At 37.8% G+C, this 18,558-nt stretch overlaps 1 protein-coding gene across 1 annotated transcript in view; it reads right to left on the minus strand.

The window, feature by feature from the left end:
• The window catches only part of TMEM168 (transmembrane protein 168), a 29,725-nt gene extending 14,064 nt beyond the window's left edge, over positions 1–15,661 (minus strand). The window contains exons 1-2 of the mRNA XM_004676952.2: positions 15,455–15,661; positions 9,924–11,176 (exon numbers count right to left, since the gene is read on the minus strand). Of these exons, the coding sequence (XP_004677009.1) occupies positions 9,924–11,051 (1,128 nt within the window). The 5' untranslated portion in view covers positions 11,052–11,176; positions 15,455–15,661. The remainder of the gene's footprint in view (positions 1–9,923; positions 11,177–15,454) is intronic.
• Between the last annotated feature and the right edge of the window lie 2,897 nt (positions 15,662–18,558).

An 18,558-nucleotide genomic window follows, 5' to 3' on the forward strand; every position in this document is an offset into this window, starting at 1 on the left:
TCACTCAAAGTTTGTCATTTACTAAAGTTATTTACTTTACCAGTATGTAGCATGTTCAAGATTCATGAAAAACTTTAACAAATATCTAGATTATAGGCTTATTTAAAACTGAATAAAAAAGAAAATTCAGAGTTTTATGAGGCTGAATGTAAAAAGTGCAAAAATTGATTACATGGGACTAAATGAACTGATAATGATCTTTAACTCTTATAAAACATTTTTAAAATTATTTTATCTGCTCTGAGTAGGAATACATGGTTTTAACTCATTCTCATAATGTCAAATGTAGCATAATAGCAGAACAGATCATAACAGCATTAAATATAATTTTAAAACAAAAAAAAGACCAGAAGAAATGGAATTTTTTTTAAGGATTTGTGTGGATGTGTAAGTATATATACACATATGCATTTCTAATGCTTTACATGCACATAAACAATTTAAATTTGATTTATTGACAAAGAAAGTAAAATTAAGAGTTTTAAAAATGAACTGTTTTTATTTAAAATAAATTAACTATGACAAATGACAGCTATTCATAGTAGGCAACTTATTTGCTCTGTTGATTGTAGATACCAACCGTACTTGTGCTACCATAATTTTGGACAAAAAAATAGAGGGTAATGAAAAACAAAGTCTTTGTATTTTGTCTTGACATGAAAATTATTTAAAATCTTTTAAGAAATGGTTTATTTTACTATGAAACTATCATAATGTACTATTTCTAAATTTACTTAATTATTGCTTTAACACCTTTGAAGATACCAACTTTTATACAAATTGGTATACTGGTATATTTGGGACTTAAAAATATGTAGGAGTACGGGCCCTCCCCTGGTGGTGCAGCAAGTTAAAAGCACAGCACTAAGAAGCTAAAGCCACTTCCGCATGAGTTCGATTCCTGCCTTCCCCAGAAGTGACCACATGGTGCCGCAGGCCTCTACTGACCCGCCCGCTGCTCCGCTCAGCAGTGTACTTCATCGCTCTGCCTGTCTGCTCCCCACTCTGTCTCTGGTGAAGCCTTTCACAGCCCCTGAGCCTCTGGCCTGTACCCCAGTTCTGTATGCACAAGTAAATAAATATTTTTTAAAAATGTAGGAGTATATGTTTAGCTATAGCAGCTTAGACAAATGGTTTTACTTTGAAATTTAAATAAATTACATAGCATTAAAATGTGTCTTATATGAGACTGAATTAGTATTTTAACTGAAAATTTACTGGACTGCCTCTCCAACCTAACATTTTTTCCTCACATCCTTGTGACTTAAAATTAAAAGTTAAAAATGCCCTTTTTATGAAATCATACAAGCTAGAATTGAAAAACCCATCAGTGCAACAGCTCATGAGTAGACAATCTTAATCTTTATGCCTGTTGCTGTCTTGGTCACTCAGAGGGATCATAACACATTCAATCTGCAACCCAGAAGAAAACCTCCCAGATTTCCAGAACCTGCCTTTATTCCACTTAAAGATGTTTTGAGCTTGACAGCTAAAAGTCTTTTCTACTGGTTGCCTAATTCAGAACTCAGAAACTGGGATTATAATCTACTCCTAACATTCACTATTTTTTTTTTCCGTTTCCATAGAAATGCCATGTATTAAATATATGACTGCTTGTACTAGAAGATCTATATATTGGGAATCACTGAACCTAACCTTTTAGAAGGAGAAATCCTTTCCTATTGTAAACAACAATCTAAGATGGTTAATAAAAAAGAAACTTAGTTGTTAGAGTCCACTATTTCACCTCACTAGTGCTTTCACCTTATTTTTTATTTTTAGTTTTTTACAGATTTATTTATGCATACGGAACTGGGGTACAGGCCAGAGGTGCAGGGGTGGTGAGAAGACTCACTAGAGACAGGGGAGCAGAACAGGAGAGACAGGAGAGGCTTGCCGTGCCATATGGGCCATCTCCCTGGCTGAGGACTAAACTCATGCTAAAGCAGCTGTGGCTAGCTTGGCTAGCTTGGTAGTGCTGTGCTTTAAAACCTTCTGCCACCAGGGAGAGCCCAGTGCTTTCACTTTAAAGAATTGAAATACCTACCCTGAGATAAAGCCTGGAGATTTTGTTAACTAAAAAAGACACAATCTCCAATCTAGTACCCATTATGTGGTCTTAATTTTTATGTAGCTAAATTACAGGGAATGAACTATGAACCCTTCTCTCTCACTTAAAGATGATCTTTGACCCAAAATCTAGAAGTCATCCAACTGGAGAGTTTAAGCCTTCACTTCATGAAGCAGATGGCATCTGATAGGTACTGCTTACCCAAAACTCAGGACCAGGCCTACTGAATCATAATATTCAAATTATCCTATTAAATAGAATAGACTCAAATAATTTACTCATTAGAATTCTTACAATACTAACTTTACTATATCAAGCTGGAGTATTGTATAGAGTTTATATGCCTAATTAGTGTACTGTTATATTAGGATTGCATGCATATGCTTTTAAGTAAACGATTTTTCACATCTGTATTTAACAGTTCATGAGCTCTCATCTCTCTAGAAGTACCTTTAAATGTGAATACCCATAGCTCGCTCTTCTCATATTATTTATCTTGCTGTCTATTCTTGTGTATAACCCCAAGAGCTATTTGGAAAAACAATTCACTGGTTTAGGCGGTCTCAGTCTTTCTGAAAGAGGCTATCCAACCAATTAGTAGATATGTCATCAAAACCCTCACTCTGAGCATTATATGCCCTTAATTGTCCCTATGACTAACTTCGGTTCTGTCTCAAATGCCAGTTTTTGAAACATTTGAGGAGCATGCACTATAATATATCAGGATAAGTAGAAATGCATATAGCATTAGCCAAAATGCTCACTTGCTATAGGAAAAATAATTGAATCTCTACAACTACTTGCTTTGGTGGTTGCCAGGGAACACTGGTTCATGGTTTAGAGAAATTCTTCAGGTCAGACCCCTTCTGTTATTACTTGCCCATAACATAATTTTATTAGGTAAATTTGTGTTCTGCTATAATTCTAGAGTGTTGCTGTGACAGAATTGTGTCTTCCAACCCTGCAAAAAGACCCTGTATACAGAATTTGTTAGAACAGAGTTATCTTTAGTAACCCTGCCACCAAAGGACTACCTTTAGGAGATCAGGTTTCACTTTTGGGGAGAAGTATATGACGTAGTCTCCAACACAGGAAAAGAAGGAAACCATAGCAGAGGAACTGTCCCTACTCTGGTAATTACTGAATTGATCACTGAAAGGGCATTTGCCTTTCATGGCAAAAAGGGAGAAATGGGGAAGCTGTTGAGTAAACAGATATTTTGTTTCTAATGGCCATGTTAAGACTTCTAAGTGACATTTAAACAGCTGGTCTCAGCCTTGTGACCATAAAAAGAAGAGATCATTAGCTGTTATAAAGCAGCCCCATACTTCAGCCTTCTGTCTGAAGATGTTTGTCAATTAGAGGCAGACAAATGGACTCAAGAACCAATCCAAAGTTTTAGCACAAATCATCTAACCTTAGCCCATCTCCTCACTTGGTCCTTTAAAATTCCTTTATGCCCCGATGTAACACATCCTGTGGCTGCTCCTTGATTCTGGGACCAAATTATGCCTACCTTTAAGTGAATCCTGATTAGATTACAGTCTGATAGCCATCAACAGAGATCATGCTTCCCAATTTGAAATATATTTCAACATTGTAGTAATCAAAACAGCATGACATTGGCCTAAAAACAGATCAATGGAATGAAGTGTGAGCCCAGAAATAAATTCATACATATATGGACATTTAATACACAACAAAGGAACTAAGAACCTATGAGAAAGGAACATGTCTTCAGTAAATAGTTTTGGGGAAACAATACCTACATATACAAGGATGAAAAGAGACCATTTCCTTATGCTACACACAAAAATTAACTCAAAACGGATTAAAGAATTGAAATATGTGAACACATAAAATACACAGATGGAAATACAGATGATAAAAGCCTTAGCAAAGTCTTTATAGATTCACTCCCATGATAAGGGAAAGAAAAGCAAAAACAATGGGTCTACATCAAACTAAAGTTCCTGCACAACAAGATAACCCATCATCTAAAAGAAAAGGTGCCTTCTTTATTGGAAAAGATTCATAAATCAAACATGTTACAAATGATTAATATCCAAAATATATAAAGAACTTATACAACTAGACAACAATAAAAAATCAGATTAAAATAGAGGATCTGAATATATACTTCTTCAAGGAATACAGACTGCTCACAGGTAAGTGTTCATCATCACTTATTAGAGACATGCAAATCTAAAACCATAATGCTATCCCACATCAAAGAGCTTTGTACAGCAAAAGAAACATTAACCAAAACAGAGAGACACCATACTGATTGGGAGATTTTTGCACACAACACGAATGATAAAGGACTGATCACAAAGATCCACAAAGAGCTGACAAAGCTCAACAAAGTAAACAACACAACCCAATCAAAAAATAGGCAGAAGAGCTAAAAAGACAATTCTCTGAAGAGGAAATGCAAATGGGCAACAGGCATATGAAAAAATGTTCAACATCACTCATAATCAGGGAAATACTGATTGCCAGCAACAACAAATGTTGGTGGAGGGAAAGGGAACTCTCCTACACTGCTGGTGGGAATGCAAGCTGGTCTAACCACCATGGAAAGCTATTTGGAGGTTACTCAAACTGCTAAAAATGGAGGTTCCATATGATCCAGCAATTCCACTCCTAGATGTCTACCCAAAGGACACAAAAACATTAATTCAAAAGGACACCTGCATCCCTATGTCTATTGCAGCACTATTTACAATAGATAAGCTTTGGAAACAACCCAAATGCTCAAAAATGGATCAAGGCATCAAGAAAATGTGGTATATATACAAAGTGGAGTATTACTCAGCAATCAAAAAGATAAACGCATGCCATTTGCAACAACATGGATGGAGCTGGAAGGGATCATGCTCAGTGAGATAAACCAGAAAGAAAAATACCAGTTTCATTCTCAGGAGGCATGTAGAGGATCCAAAGAAGGGATCAGGAAAAAAAATATATATATATAACAAAATATCAAAATCAAAATCAATAGGCAACTATAAACCAAAGACATTCTGCAGGCAGTGAGAGGGGAATAGGATCAAAATGGGTGGGAAGAGCACAGAGGACTATTGTGATGGTACATGGGTGAATCAAAAATGGGAATTTTATGAAGACTATACAGAGCCAGGAGGAGAAGTACACATTGTACAGAAATGAAAAATGATGCAAAAAATATACAAAATAAAACCCCATAATACTATCACCTCACACCTGTGAACAAAGCTATGCTATTATGATTTATAATATATATATTTGGTCAAATAATCAAAATATACTTCTATATAAAAGTCTTTATTCACAGTTATTGACTCATAGGTTATAAAAGTGTAGGTATAACTTGAGTGTTCAATATGAAAAAGGCATCTCATGTGAATGAGATGACTGTGGAAGCACCTTAAGATGGGGGCTCGTTGCCTGGAAAACCAATCTTGTGATTAGAGAATTGAAGCTTTCAGTTCCATCCAAAAACTGATGCGGGGAGAACAGGTAGAGATTGCCAAATGAGTTAGTTGAACCTGTTTATAAGGCACTATAAAATCTCAAATTGATGGGGCTTGGCAAGCTTTGGGTTGATGAATACATGGAAATTTAGTGAGAATGGGGTTACCAGAGAACACATGGAAGCTCCATGCCCTTTCCTCACACTTCGTCCTGTGTATCTCTTCTTCTATCAGGCTATTACCAAATTCTGTCCTTTTATAATAAACAAATGATTGGTTATAGAAGTATTTCTCAAAGCTTTGTGAGCCCCTCTACCAAATTAACTGTTCCTAAGGAGATAGTCATGGGGAATCTCTCTCAGAAGCATTAATAGCTTTAACTTAGGACTGGTGTCATAAGTGGGAAGTCTTGGGAAACCCAGCTCTTAACATATAGAATCTGGTATTATGTCTAAATTGAGATGAATTCTTCTATACTGTGTTATCTTAGAATTGCCTATCTGGAGAAGCCTTCACATACATGCGTGTTAGAATTAAGTTCAGAAACCTTTCTCAATGGTCATTATGAAAAAGAAAAGACAGGTGTTGGCAGGATGAGGAGAAGGAATACTTGTAGGAATCAGTGTAGCCCAAAATTAAAGTAGAAATACATAATGATTCGGCTATTCCATTTCTAGTTATGTATCTGAAGCACACACACAATTTGAAAAAGATGTGCATCTCTATGTTCATCGCAGCACCAAATGCCCGCTGACAGACGAGTGGATAAAGATATATATATGTGCCTAATGGAATATTAATCAGCTACAAAAATAGATGAAATTGGGGCCTCCCTGGTGGCACAGGTCTTAAAAAACACAGCACTATCAAGCTACTGCCAATCACTACAGCATGAGATCCCCCCACTGCCCACCAGGGAGCTAACCCACATGGTGCAACAGACCTATCTCACCCACTGTTCCCTTCAGCAGTGTCCTTCAATGGATCTGCCTATTCTGCTCCCCACTCTCTCTCTGGTGAATCCTCTCAGCCCACACCTCTGGACTACACCTCAGTTCTTGTATGCATAAATAAATGAATCTTTAAAAAAAAATAGATGAAATCTTTCCATTTGTGAAACATGGAAGAAACCAGAAGGAATCATGCTAAGTGAAATAAGTTAGATGGAGACAACTACAGTATTATTTCAAACACTGCAGATAGAGAAACAATGCAAACAGTTAGATTCTGAGAACAGAATGGTGGTTACCAGAAAAGGTGGGGGAGTCGAGTGGGCAAAATGGGGTAAATTTTATGGTAGTGGAGGGAAGACTTCTGGTGGTGATTAAAATGAAGTATATACAAATGACAAAATAGAATGCTGTATACCTGAAAGCGACATGCCATAAACCAATGTTACTTTAAAAATTTTATGAGGTGGCCCGCCCTGGTGGTGCAGCGGGTTAATAAAGCACTGCACTAAGAAGCTTAAGCCACTTCCACATGAGTTCGATCCCTGCCTGCCCCGGAGGTGACCACATGGCGTGGCAGACCTCTCCTGACCCGCCTGCTGCGCCCCTCAGCAGTGTACTTCATAGATCTGCCTGTTCTGCTCCCCATTCTGTCCCTGGTGAGTCCTCTCACCCTCCACATCTTTGGCCTGTATCCAGCTCTGTATGAATAAATAAATCTTTAAAAATTTTATAAGAGGAAATAATTGGCATTGCCAGTCACTTAATTTCTTCAGTTTTTAAAAACTGAAAAAGTAGTTGCGGACAGGAAAAATTGGGAGGGATAAAAAATGTCAAGTTCTTATAATAAATCTTAAATATATCTTTATATTTGAAACTAATACTCATATCATCATTATTGGCATTTAGAGGAAGAGAAAATAGCATCTACTCCTGTTTCACAGTGTTCTGCCAGAAGTGATAAATCAAATTAAAAGCATACCTTCTAGTCAAAAGAGTTACTGTTGTCCTTCCCCTCTCCCCCCACCCCAATTAGTTACACTAAAATAGCACAAAACCTCAGGAAGGAAAATGAAACAAAAATTATGGAATTTTTGTTCTGTTTTGGCAGCATTCAAAACCTCCCTGTTCCCCATACCAAATGAAATAATGTGCCTGATTCTGCTATTTGCTAAAATAAAACCGCCACATCCCTTACATCTTGTTACCTCTGTTACACCCTGTGATAGCCATTGCTTCTGCTATATAGAAATCAAATGTGATTAATTTTTCTGTTGAAGGCAAGAGAATTTCTACAAAGAGTTACCTCAAATCCTCATAGAATCAAAAAATGATGCTGGTTGGCAAAGAAAGGCTTTAATATAAAAATCACATGTTTAAAGATTTCATAGAGCATTTCTGTAAGAATCACTGGATAATGTTCCATGAGTATCTGCATACTTTCCTCCCCTTTGATCCTTATGTATATTATCAATTGTAATTTCAATTGTAGAAAAGCCTACAGCTTTTCTTTCTTTCTTTTTTTTACAGCAGTAAAATTAGCACCAAATGCTATGGTGTAAGTCTTTCTTATGACTTATTTAAGGAAACAAGTGTCAAAGAAGAAAGCAAGTAGGCACATTCAATGAATATCATACCATAAAAAACAGCTGCAATATTGCATTTTAAAAATGGAATGAGATTATGAACAAAATGTAACAGAGATTAATGGTAAAATTCCAGAATTCTAATGTTAATGACTTGGAATGATATTACTGACTTATTCTGAAAATGTTATTAAATGATAAAGTTGAGGAAAAATAAAGTTATTGTGTGGGATCACACAGTCTATACAAATGAGGTAAGGCAAAGATTTCTTATATATGACATCAAAAAATTCACCAAATAAATTGATAAATCAGAATATAGCAAAATTAAGAATGTTCTTCAAAAATCATGAGAATGAACAAATAAGCCATATATTGGCTAAATACATTCTTACAATTTAGAATATATAAAGAATTATTAGAACTCACCCTTAAGAAAACAACCTAGTTTTAAACGTCTAAGAGCGCTTAACAGGTACTTCACCAAAGATGCCAAACATGAAAGATGCCTACCATATTAGTCACTCGGGAAACAGAAAATAAATACACACCAAGTTTACTATTATATGTCGATTAGAATGCTTAAGTAAATAAAAATAGCACCAGGCACTGGTGGGTTTAAGGAGCAAATGGAACTCCCACAGTCTCAGTGCTGGGTAGAGTATAAAATGTTTCACTCACTTGAAAATGAGTTTGGCAATTTCTTACAAACTGAAACATATTCCTCAAAAGTTTATCAAATGACCCAGCAACCTCACACCAAATGAAGGTAAATTATGTTATTATTACACAAAGCCCTGTCTCAAAATACTTACAGAATTTTTATCCACAATTAGCAAAAACTAAATAATTTCAACGTCCCTCAATGAGTAATGGATAAACAAATAATTACTGCTCACAATACAAAGGGCTAAAACTACAGATACAGACAACATAGGGGAAAGGAGAATTCTTTTTAGGGTTCCTGTGTCCCCAACATCTTCATTTCGACAGTCCCTATCACTGACAAGTGAGGAAGAAATCCTCCGGCCACACCCGATATTTTTTTTTTAATCATCTGGCCTGTTTTAACCACACTGACTAGAGCGTGCCAGGCTCAGACGAGCCTCCACAGCTCCTTTCAAACTTGTATAGAAGTCACTGCAACAATTGGTGCCAAAGTACACCAGTAGAATTCCTTTTATGCTCCACAGCACAGCCTGATGTACTCAAATGACAGCATTTGTCACACTGTAGTAACTGTTTACAGGTCTGCCTCTTCCCCACCCCATTAGGATGTTCCTTCCTTAAGGACAGTCATTTCTAATCCACCTGGCAATCTTTAGCACCCAGTACAATATTTGCCATGTAATATAGTCAATAAATGTTGAAAGAGGGAAAACTGAGTTTTTTAATACAAACTCCAACCATAGAAGTTTTATCTTGGTCTCTAAAGGACCAGATAACCTATTTTGACTATTACCAATGAGTCTGGAAATATTTTCTCTAGCTTTCAGTTTCTCATGTGCAACATGACAGGATTAAAGTACGATCTGCAAGAACCCTTCAATGTTAATAATCTAATATTTATTTTATGAGTGCTTTATTAATGAACAAGTTCTAAGGTAGGAGGCAAGTAACATAATGAACATTCCTAATCCTAACTTTTTTTGATGCCTGTTTGCTAGAGAGCCAACTAAATTATCCTGTTAATGTTGATTTACTACTTCAATTCCATGAAAAAAATTAAATAAGCACCAACAATAGAATGTTGTTATTCAAATCAGGAATGTGAACTTCTAATTCTAACAATTTAACTCATGAAACTGGCATTTCATCATACATCATATATACTGACATAACAGAAAAAACATAAACTTACCTGCCAGGAAACTGCTCCCAAAATCGCTGTTGCAAGAAGACTAAAAAACACCAACTGCTGTGAAATTAAGCAAAAATGACGCATCCCTTTGGATGCCATGATTCTGTCAAGACTATTGTTATCTATCCTGTGGGTACAATATACTTTATGGCAGTCATTTAACTTGGTATGGAATCCCCACAGAGTTAAAAGGAAAATAATATGACAAATCATCCAGAAAATTCCAAAAATGGAAAAGCCTGGTATTACAAAATACCAGAGGTGAGTATCTCTAAGTTTAAATGCTGAGAGAATAAAAAATGTAAGCTCAATCATTCCAGTGAAAATAACAGAAAGTCTTCTGCAAATTCTTCCACGGTACAAAAACGGTTTCCACCTTTCAGTCACTGAAAGTCCACTAAAATAAATATCCAGGAACGGGTCAATTGTCAGACAAATAAAAAAACACGCAAAGGCAACTGGATTTTTAGGAGTTTCCAATGAGGAGAAAAATAACAAGACTGCAAAAATAACTAAGTTTGGAATAGCTAAGAAAGATTTCATTCTTAGGTCAATGATTAACAGTGCCAAAGCTACAACCAGTAAAATGACACTCACAGACTTCTCCACCAACATAATTGTGCTGGCAATGGCAAAACCAACAAGTTCCAGAAATTCAACCGTAGTTAGTAAAGTAGGTCGGTGACGCACATAACCAGATATCCTCTCCACCAAAGCACACAATATCCTTAATACAATGGAAGCTAAAAGCAAGTATTTGGTTGATTCTTCTTTCACATCATTTTTAAAGAACGAATTATCAAGAAAACATAGCAGGCCAAGCAAAAATCCAAACCAAAGATTGGAGAGACTTAAACTTGCTGCTTCCATTGAAAAATAGTAATAAAGTATGCTGGCAATTCCAAGAACAAAAAGACCAAGAATAAAAATTACCAAAATTAAGGAATTTGCTGTTTTTTCCCATCTTACGTAAAGACCTAAGCATATAGCAACCAATAAATTGATTCTGGCTAAATAGCCAAGATAACGCACTGAAGAATGCATGTTCACTTCTCTGTTTACTTCTTCCAGTCTTGTCATTGCTAAATAGAGACAATGACTAAAGCAGTAACGCAGTGATTTACACATGTAATCTGACAATTTGGGCTTTCGCTGTACGTTACAAAAATTAACTGTATTTCATCCAGCAAATCCAATGTGTCTTGCAACTGCTATTCCAACATTTTCTGAGGTGGAATTTTGTTTATAGTTATCTAAAAGAGAAGAAAAAAGTTTTATGGTTAATTTAATTTATCTTTTACATGTATCTTCTTTATACAAAATAATGAATGAGAGTTTCATCTGCAGCCCAGTTTAAAAACTAAATAAAGATAATAGCTTTTTGTTTAAAAAACTCAGTACCTAATCCAAACAAAAATGTCAGTGCTTTTTATTCATTAAGTACTAAGACCGCATGACTAAATAATCATCAATGAAACTTTTCCCAGGGATGGTGAGGAATTCACATAAACCTACTCTTATTCCAATATCTGGTTTATCAACATGTGAATGAGATATTCATATAGCTTAGATGTAGCAGAGGGGCTTAACACAATGGAAAGCTACTCATCACTTAAAAATAAGGATAATTCATCATCATCTCTTTTGAATGTCACATCATATAATAATAGTGACCACTACTATCTGCCTAACATCCTCTGTATCTTTTTACAAGGTGACTCTTAAAGTGCTATGAAGTATTAATCTTTACACTGTTAATTAGTAAAGTTACTTTAAGTAAATTTTAACTGTAGTAAAGTTACTTACGCCATAAAATTGTTCCCCTATAAAATTGTTCCTTAACTCTCCCTGTACTTTTACCTCTGTAAGTTTTCTTTGATTACCAAAATGACTTTCCAAATCTTAAATAACCTAACTGCAACAAACCAATTTGAATTTTCTAGTCAAAAATGAAGTCAGAACAGTAAACAACTGTAGTTGAAATTAAAAACCTTGTTTCTACTAAAGTTAACCTAACAAGTATTTATTAGAGAACACAGATAGTTTTCTTCAACCTTACACAACTCTGTAAGTTACAACTGAAATGTGACAATGTTCAAAAAAATGGCTTAACTTTCTATTACGTTAATTCTTTAAGATTTTCTAGTAGTTTTCAGAAGAACTGATCGATGCAATTGCTCATAGAGAACTCAAGCAGATAAAAATACAAGAATTAACTACTTTGTGATGAGCTTATTTATACTTTAGTAGTAGGACACTAAAATAACAACTCAACAAAAATATAAGACACCTTGAATTAACCCTTAGTTACCCATTTGACTGGAGAAGACTGTCAATTTAAGGTCTATGGGAAGTTCCTAGTATTATACTAATTCTATTTCTGTATATTCAACATTATGTTTTATACAGCTAAATCTATGTCAGTGAGTGGTCTAACTGGCTGTCTTCAGGTTACATTTAAATTTTTCTTTCTTAAGACTCTAAAATTTTCCTTTGGTATATTTGGGCTTATTGTTTTATTTAAGACTGAAAAACTTTTAGCTTAATAATGACAAAATATTGAGTGCATTGCTTTTTAAAAATAATACATGTGTTATATAGTCATTCAAAAAATATGTTGGGATATAAATTCTCAAAGGACTTATGATACTAAACAGTGCTGGAAGAAAAACACATCAGGCTGAAAGGTTGCCACTCTAATTCATGAGCCTTCTATTTCTCTGATCAATTCTTTTTCCTGTTTTCTTCTGAGTACCTAAATCTTCCTTCCCCATTCTTCAATCTCTGAGAGTCACTGAATTCTCACCAGATTTTGCATCCAGCAGAATCACCAGGGGAACTTGAGTTTCCAACACCACCAACCCACTTCCATGTCTCTTGACACATGAAAGAGGTCACACACCTAGCTAAGGCTAAATCTTTCGGTCAAAACTCTATCTCTTCTCTGAATTTTCTCAAACTCCATCTCTTATCCACTATCTCTTAAACATTTGTAAATCACTTTTTAACATTATAAAAAAAAAAATCCCCAGAAACAGGATCAACAAACAATTCTTAGTCATCTTAACATTCTCTTCCAAATTCAATATTCTAGTAGGTTACCTAATATTTGCTTAGCCCACTACATGGTTTCCACCACACAACAAACTGTTCTTTCAATTTCTGAAGTGATTTCTGAATCCCTAATCCATTGGGCACTGCTCATTCATTACCCAGCATATTTTGCAAAAAACATTTAACATTACTGACTTTTCCCATCTACCCTTCTTTTAGCTTTCAAAGACCAGTCAATAGATTCTCTTCCTAAAACACACATTTCTTCTTCTTACAGCTTCTTGCAGGTTGTTCATTTTCAATTCATTCCTTTTTCAATCCCAAACTTGGGCTTTTCTATCACTATACACTTGCTAAGATTAATTTTAACTATTTCCGTATTGCTACTTATTATCTCTCTTCAATTACACATACACATATATATATTAATCTACCTTATAAAAATTTGAAAATCGGTCCTTTCTGCACTGTTAGCTATCTGGAAACAAAGTAAATGTACACAAAATGTATACAAGTACAGCATATCCATATAATGGACAGAAGCCATTGTCCTACAGGCTAAAACCACATGGAAGATAATTGTTTTTGAGTGACCAGTTTACAAGTCTTTCCCCATTGTGACCTTCTTCATAAAACATAACCTTTTTTCAATTGATCCACCATCACTAGTAACTCAATGGGAAATTATTTGAGAGGCAGATTAAATATGGAAAACACAAGAGTCAATATGTATACAGGGAAAATTAAATTGTAATGGCCAGCGTTTTCTTTATAAAACCCTATATACAGGGCCCTCCCTGGTGGCGCAGCGGGTGAAAGCACAGCACTGAGAATCTAAGGCCGCTTCCACATGAGTTCCATCCCCGCCTGTCCCGGAGGTGACCACACGGCGCGGCAGACCTCTCCTGACTGACCCGCCCGCAGCTCCCCTCAGCAGTGTACTTCATCGATTGGCCTGTTCTGTTCCCCACTCTGTCTCTGGTGAAGCCTCTCACCGCTCCTGAGCCTTTGGCCTGTACCAGTTCTGTATGTACAAATAAATAAATCTTAAAAAAAAAAACAAAACCCTATATACAAATCTAACCTTCCCCACCTATATCTAATCCTCACCAAGTTCTGTTCACTGTTCTTTCTAAATATCTTACATGTTTTTACTTCCTTCCATTCCTACCATCACCATACTGATTTTTGGCTACCATCTCTTGCTTGACTATTTTCCTGTATCCACTCTTGCCCTTCTCAAAGATCCTTTTTTAAAACCAAAGTTTGTCATGTTGCTCAGCTATATAAAACCCTCCAGTGGTTCCCCATCACTCTCAGTAATTAAGCCCAAACTTCTTACAAAATCTTCTAAGGTACTGCACATTGGACATGAACAACTTTTCTCACCTAATCTTTTCCCACACTACCTCTTCAACTTTACAGTCCAGTCATGCTGCCTTTTCAACTCTGATCTGCACAGATGCTCTTCCCTCTCCAGCACTCCTTTTTCTCCACCTGTTCCCACCTAGAACTCACACCTGACTTATTCCTTCCTTATTCTTCAGGTCCCAGGTGAAATAATTTTCTTTAGGTTGATTACCACTTACTAGCTGACCTCCTATTTTCTCCTAACAGCAAAATCACGGTCATTGTCTAATGGCTGCATTCCCCTTCCTCCCCCCAACACTGGATTACAAGGTTACTGAAAAAGTGTCTTCCATACTGCATGTCCAATGTCTAGCAGAAAGTCTGATACCAAGCAGATAATGAACAAATACATCTTGAAAAAACTAAGACTAATGAAGTAATTACATTTAATAACAATGCCGGCTGGACACTTGCGAAGAGAACACACTTTTCTCGTAGCCCACAACTAAGGGGGTGCATCCATGGATATCTGATTTTTCTCTCTTGGCCTCACTCCAGCCTTCACTTAATTCATCCAAACTAAACCAGTTCTTTTCCATGTCCTTCCTCCAGGGAACAGCTAGCCAAGGAGTCCAAGACACACTATCACGTGCATCAGCTTTCAACTAAAACTATTTCTGTCCCATCTAGGGGCAAGTGTCAAAAGCTGAAAAAAACCAGGGGCAGGTAGGGTCGGGCAACTCCAGTGCTTCAGTTCTAAGAGAACTACAACTCAAACGTTAAATCCCTCAGCAACAAGGCAGCAGCAGGTTTTTTTCCTTCCATTCGGCCTCCTCCTCGCAAGCGGCGCGAGGCCTGGGTACCTCAACTATCCTTCCACTAGAGAAAAGGCGAACACAAACCGACGCCCGACGCGAGAGGAACCGCCACGATACCAGGACGAACCCGCGAACTTCCCTCCTCCACCCTCTACCCTCCACCCCCAACTTCTCCCAGGACAAGTAACCCTACTCCCGTCCTGGGAGACTAGCAGGGCGAAGCTGGGGGCCCAAACCAAGCGGCGCCCCGGGCGGTGTTTGTGCCCAAGTCTCGCCGCCCCTTCATTCACCCTTTCGTACCCCCCGTACCTGACTCGGCCGCCGCCACCGACGCTCTCAACCCTGGGAAACTGCTCTGGGACCCGCAGGGGAGAGGGAGGGCCTTTGGGGCTGAGCTTCCGACTCGTAAGCGGGAGTTGGCACGCCGGGGGGGTCGAGGGCTCGAAGCTACACGCACTTAGTACAGGCCAGTCTCGTTGTAAACTTTCTCCGTTACTGATTTCACCGCGGTCGCCATGTTCCCGCCGCCGAGTCCGCGACGGTACGGAGCGCCGCTGGGGTCAAAGCGCCCGGCGCGCTTCCTCCCGGAGGCCCGGCCCCCGCCGCCTTTACGCGCTTAGCGCGGGACTCAGGTGCGCCGGGCCGCAGATCCAGGCCAACAGCCCCACCTGCGGGGCCGGCTTCTCCCACCTGTGACGCCTTCCGGGACCTGGGTTAAAGGCCAAGAACGGGGTGCGGGAAGACCACCGAAGGGCTCGCTGTGTCCTATGGCATAATATATGGCTCTCTGCCCGCTGGCCAGCCGAAACCCTTCAAAGCTCTGTCGCCTGCTTTTCTAATTGAGGCTCCTTTTCATCCACCACCCTTGCCTTTCGTCCACCTATAGCAGTTCCACCCTAGCATAGCCTTAGTCTGTTCCACCCCAGCCTAGCCTTAGTCTGTTCCACCCCACTTTCCCTTCACCTTCAGCGGTCTCGTCTGGGGCCTGAGGGCCCTTCAAACTCCAGCACTGATCCTCATCGTACTATGAACGCAAAGAAGAGGCATTTGCACACGGGTGGAGTTGCATTGTTTGGGTTTGAATCCTGGTTCTTCTTTCCCTTCTTCAATTTCTCCATCTAAAAATTAGTAAGGAAACCTTTCTTGTAAAGATGCCGCAATTCCTCATTGAAATTATTTTTTTCTGGCATAAAGTAAGCCCTCCAGAAGTATGAATTCCCCTTCCCTTACTCCCTGCCTGCCATTTATACACCCACCATAATTTTCTACTGCTTGTAGTACTTAGGGAAGTTGACTAATCTCTGAACCCCCAGTTTCCCCATATGAAAGTGATGCTAAGAATATCTACTTGACAAGTTCTTTGTAGGGGTTAAATGAGATGATATACTCAGAAAATACCATACAATACCTTCAGATGAATAAAGTGCAAAATCTTTAAAGCAGCCACAAATCATTATGAAGTTTGGTCCCTTATTACCTTCAGCTTGACCTCCCACTTACCTACCTCCCCTCACCACCCCACTTCTGCACCTAGCCTGCTTTCATTTCCTCAAATTCAGGACATACTCATTTTTTGACCATTAAATCATCCTAGCATAGTGCCTGATACACAATTGGCACTTAAATATTTGTTAAATAAAATAACAGTATACAACAGAGACCCTCAGCAATCCAAATCTCTCCTTCTGTTTCGTTTCTATTTGTGTCATCTATATGTTGTCCTATATCCCCTAATAGAGTTTGGGTGGAGGTTCACCAAGCATATTGTATTGATGACACACTATATTGACAGTCCTCAATATAGAGATGATGAAAGGAACAAAACAGCTGTGGCTGATTTAAGCAGAGCAGAATTTTAATAAAGGATATTCAGTAATTTGGAGAACTGCTGGAGATGTAAGCTTCAATCTATGCAGTCAGGAAATACAACCAATAATAACAGGTTTCAGACCTAATGGGAGAGATCCCTCATTTACACAGTGCTTTTTTTTTTTTATCTTTCGCAAATGTGATCCTATGCATCGTGCCCTCAAAGCTGTTTTTTGATACAGGTTATCTTGTTGGCATACTTCAGTGAAACAGTATGTGTGAGAATTAATTCTAATCTGCACACTCTAGGGTGAGTAATTAATTAGCATTTGAAAGACACTAATCATAAAGTTTCACTACAATGTGGAGTGCACAAATACTTCCAATATCACTATGTAAATCTGCACTAGAGGTATGCAATTAGCATAAAGAATTAGAAATAATGTTTCATTGTGGAAATAACAGGTGTTCAAGGTTTGATGCTGGTAGAATATTATCCAGGCAGTTCTTGCATAAATGTGGTTTTAAAATCTGCTGAATCTAGCAAACTGACACCCTTCATAATGAATTCCTGAGACTATATTGCTGTTTAGTACCTTACCACAAATATTGTTTGTGTACTGTTTTCTGTTTCTCCTTGGTAAATATTTGTATAATTCTCACTGTAAGAGCAGACTGTCAAAAGGGAGACCACAGGTCCCTCTCAGTCTGTAGTTGTTGAAGGCTACCATTGTTTACTAAAAGAACCTGAGAACTGTGAGTACCAAATGCTGTTTATTTTCATCTGTGCTATTTCTTGCATTTATCATTTCCTTTCAACTTCCATTGCTACTATCCTAGTTAAGGCCCTAATCCCTGGGCCCTCCCTAGCCCCTACCACCTCCCCCCCACTGTTTATATAAATGTCATCCTTACCCCAGGCTAATCCATCACCATCACACTGGACTCCTGACTGAGATTCTCAGAACACCATTCTGTGCCACTTCTTGTACGAAAACCAATTACTTCAATAGGCTACAGAAAAGAGTCCAAACTCTTTAGTGAGGTACCTGAGGTTTTCCAGGGTGGCTGGTTGTATTTATTCTGAAATCAGATGTTTCAGGGTCATTGCCTGACATCTGTATATCCATGGTCAAACGCTTGGATGTGTAACAGCCACTTGGTAACCACTCCAGGGACAGGAGATTCTAAAATGAAGTTATTAATGGCACTGTAGTTATTCTTATATCTGGAACATTTATTGTTTAACACCTATTTCTAAGCATACAAATTCTGTGTTTGAGGCCAGCAGTTTTACCCAGTAGAGTTACTTCAAAGAGTTATTGCTGAAATATCATGAATTTTAAAAAATTAAAGGGCAGGGGACAGAATTGTGGAATTAGAAATGGATGATCACCATTACAGTGCATGCCAGTCTCTTTGGCAGGGAGTAATGTCCGATGAGCCTGACATTATTCCTTTGTTTCCTCTTACTTCCCTCCTACTTCTTTCAGTTCTTCAATCCAGTTCTAGAGTTAAACCAGATCAGGTTATTGACCTGTTAAGCCACCTTCTGTGCTATTTCTATAGTATTATGAGATTACAAAGTAATATTATTATCTATA

This window comes from Condylura cristata, unplaced genomic scaffold, assembly GCF_000260355.1.
Source record: "Condylura cristata isolate star-nosed mole 26May11 unplaced genomic scaffold, ConCri1.0 scaffold00005, whole genome shotgun sequence".
NCBI classification, from domain to species: Eukaryota; Metazoa; Chordata; class Mammalia; order Eulipotyphla; family Talpidae; genus Condylura; species Condylura cristata.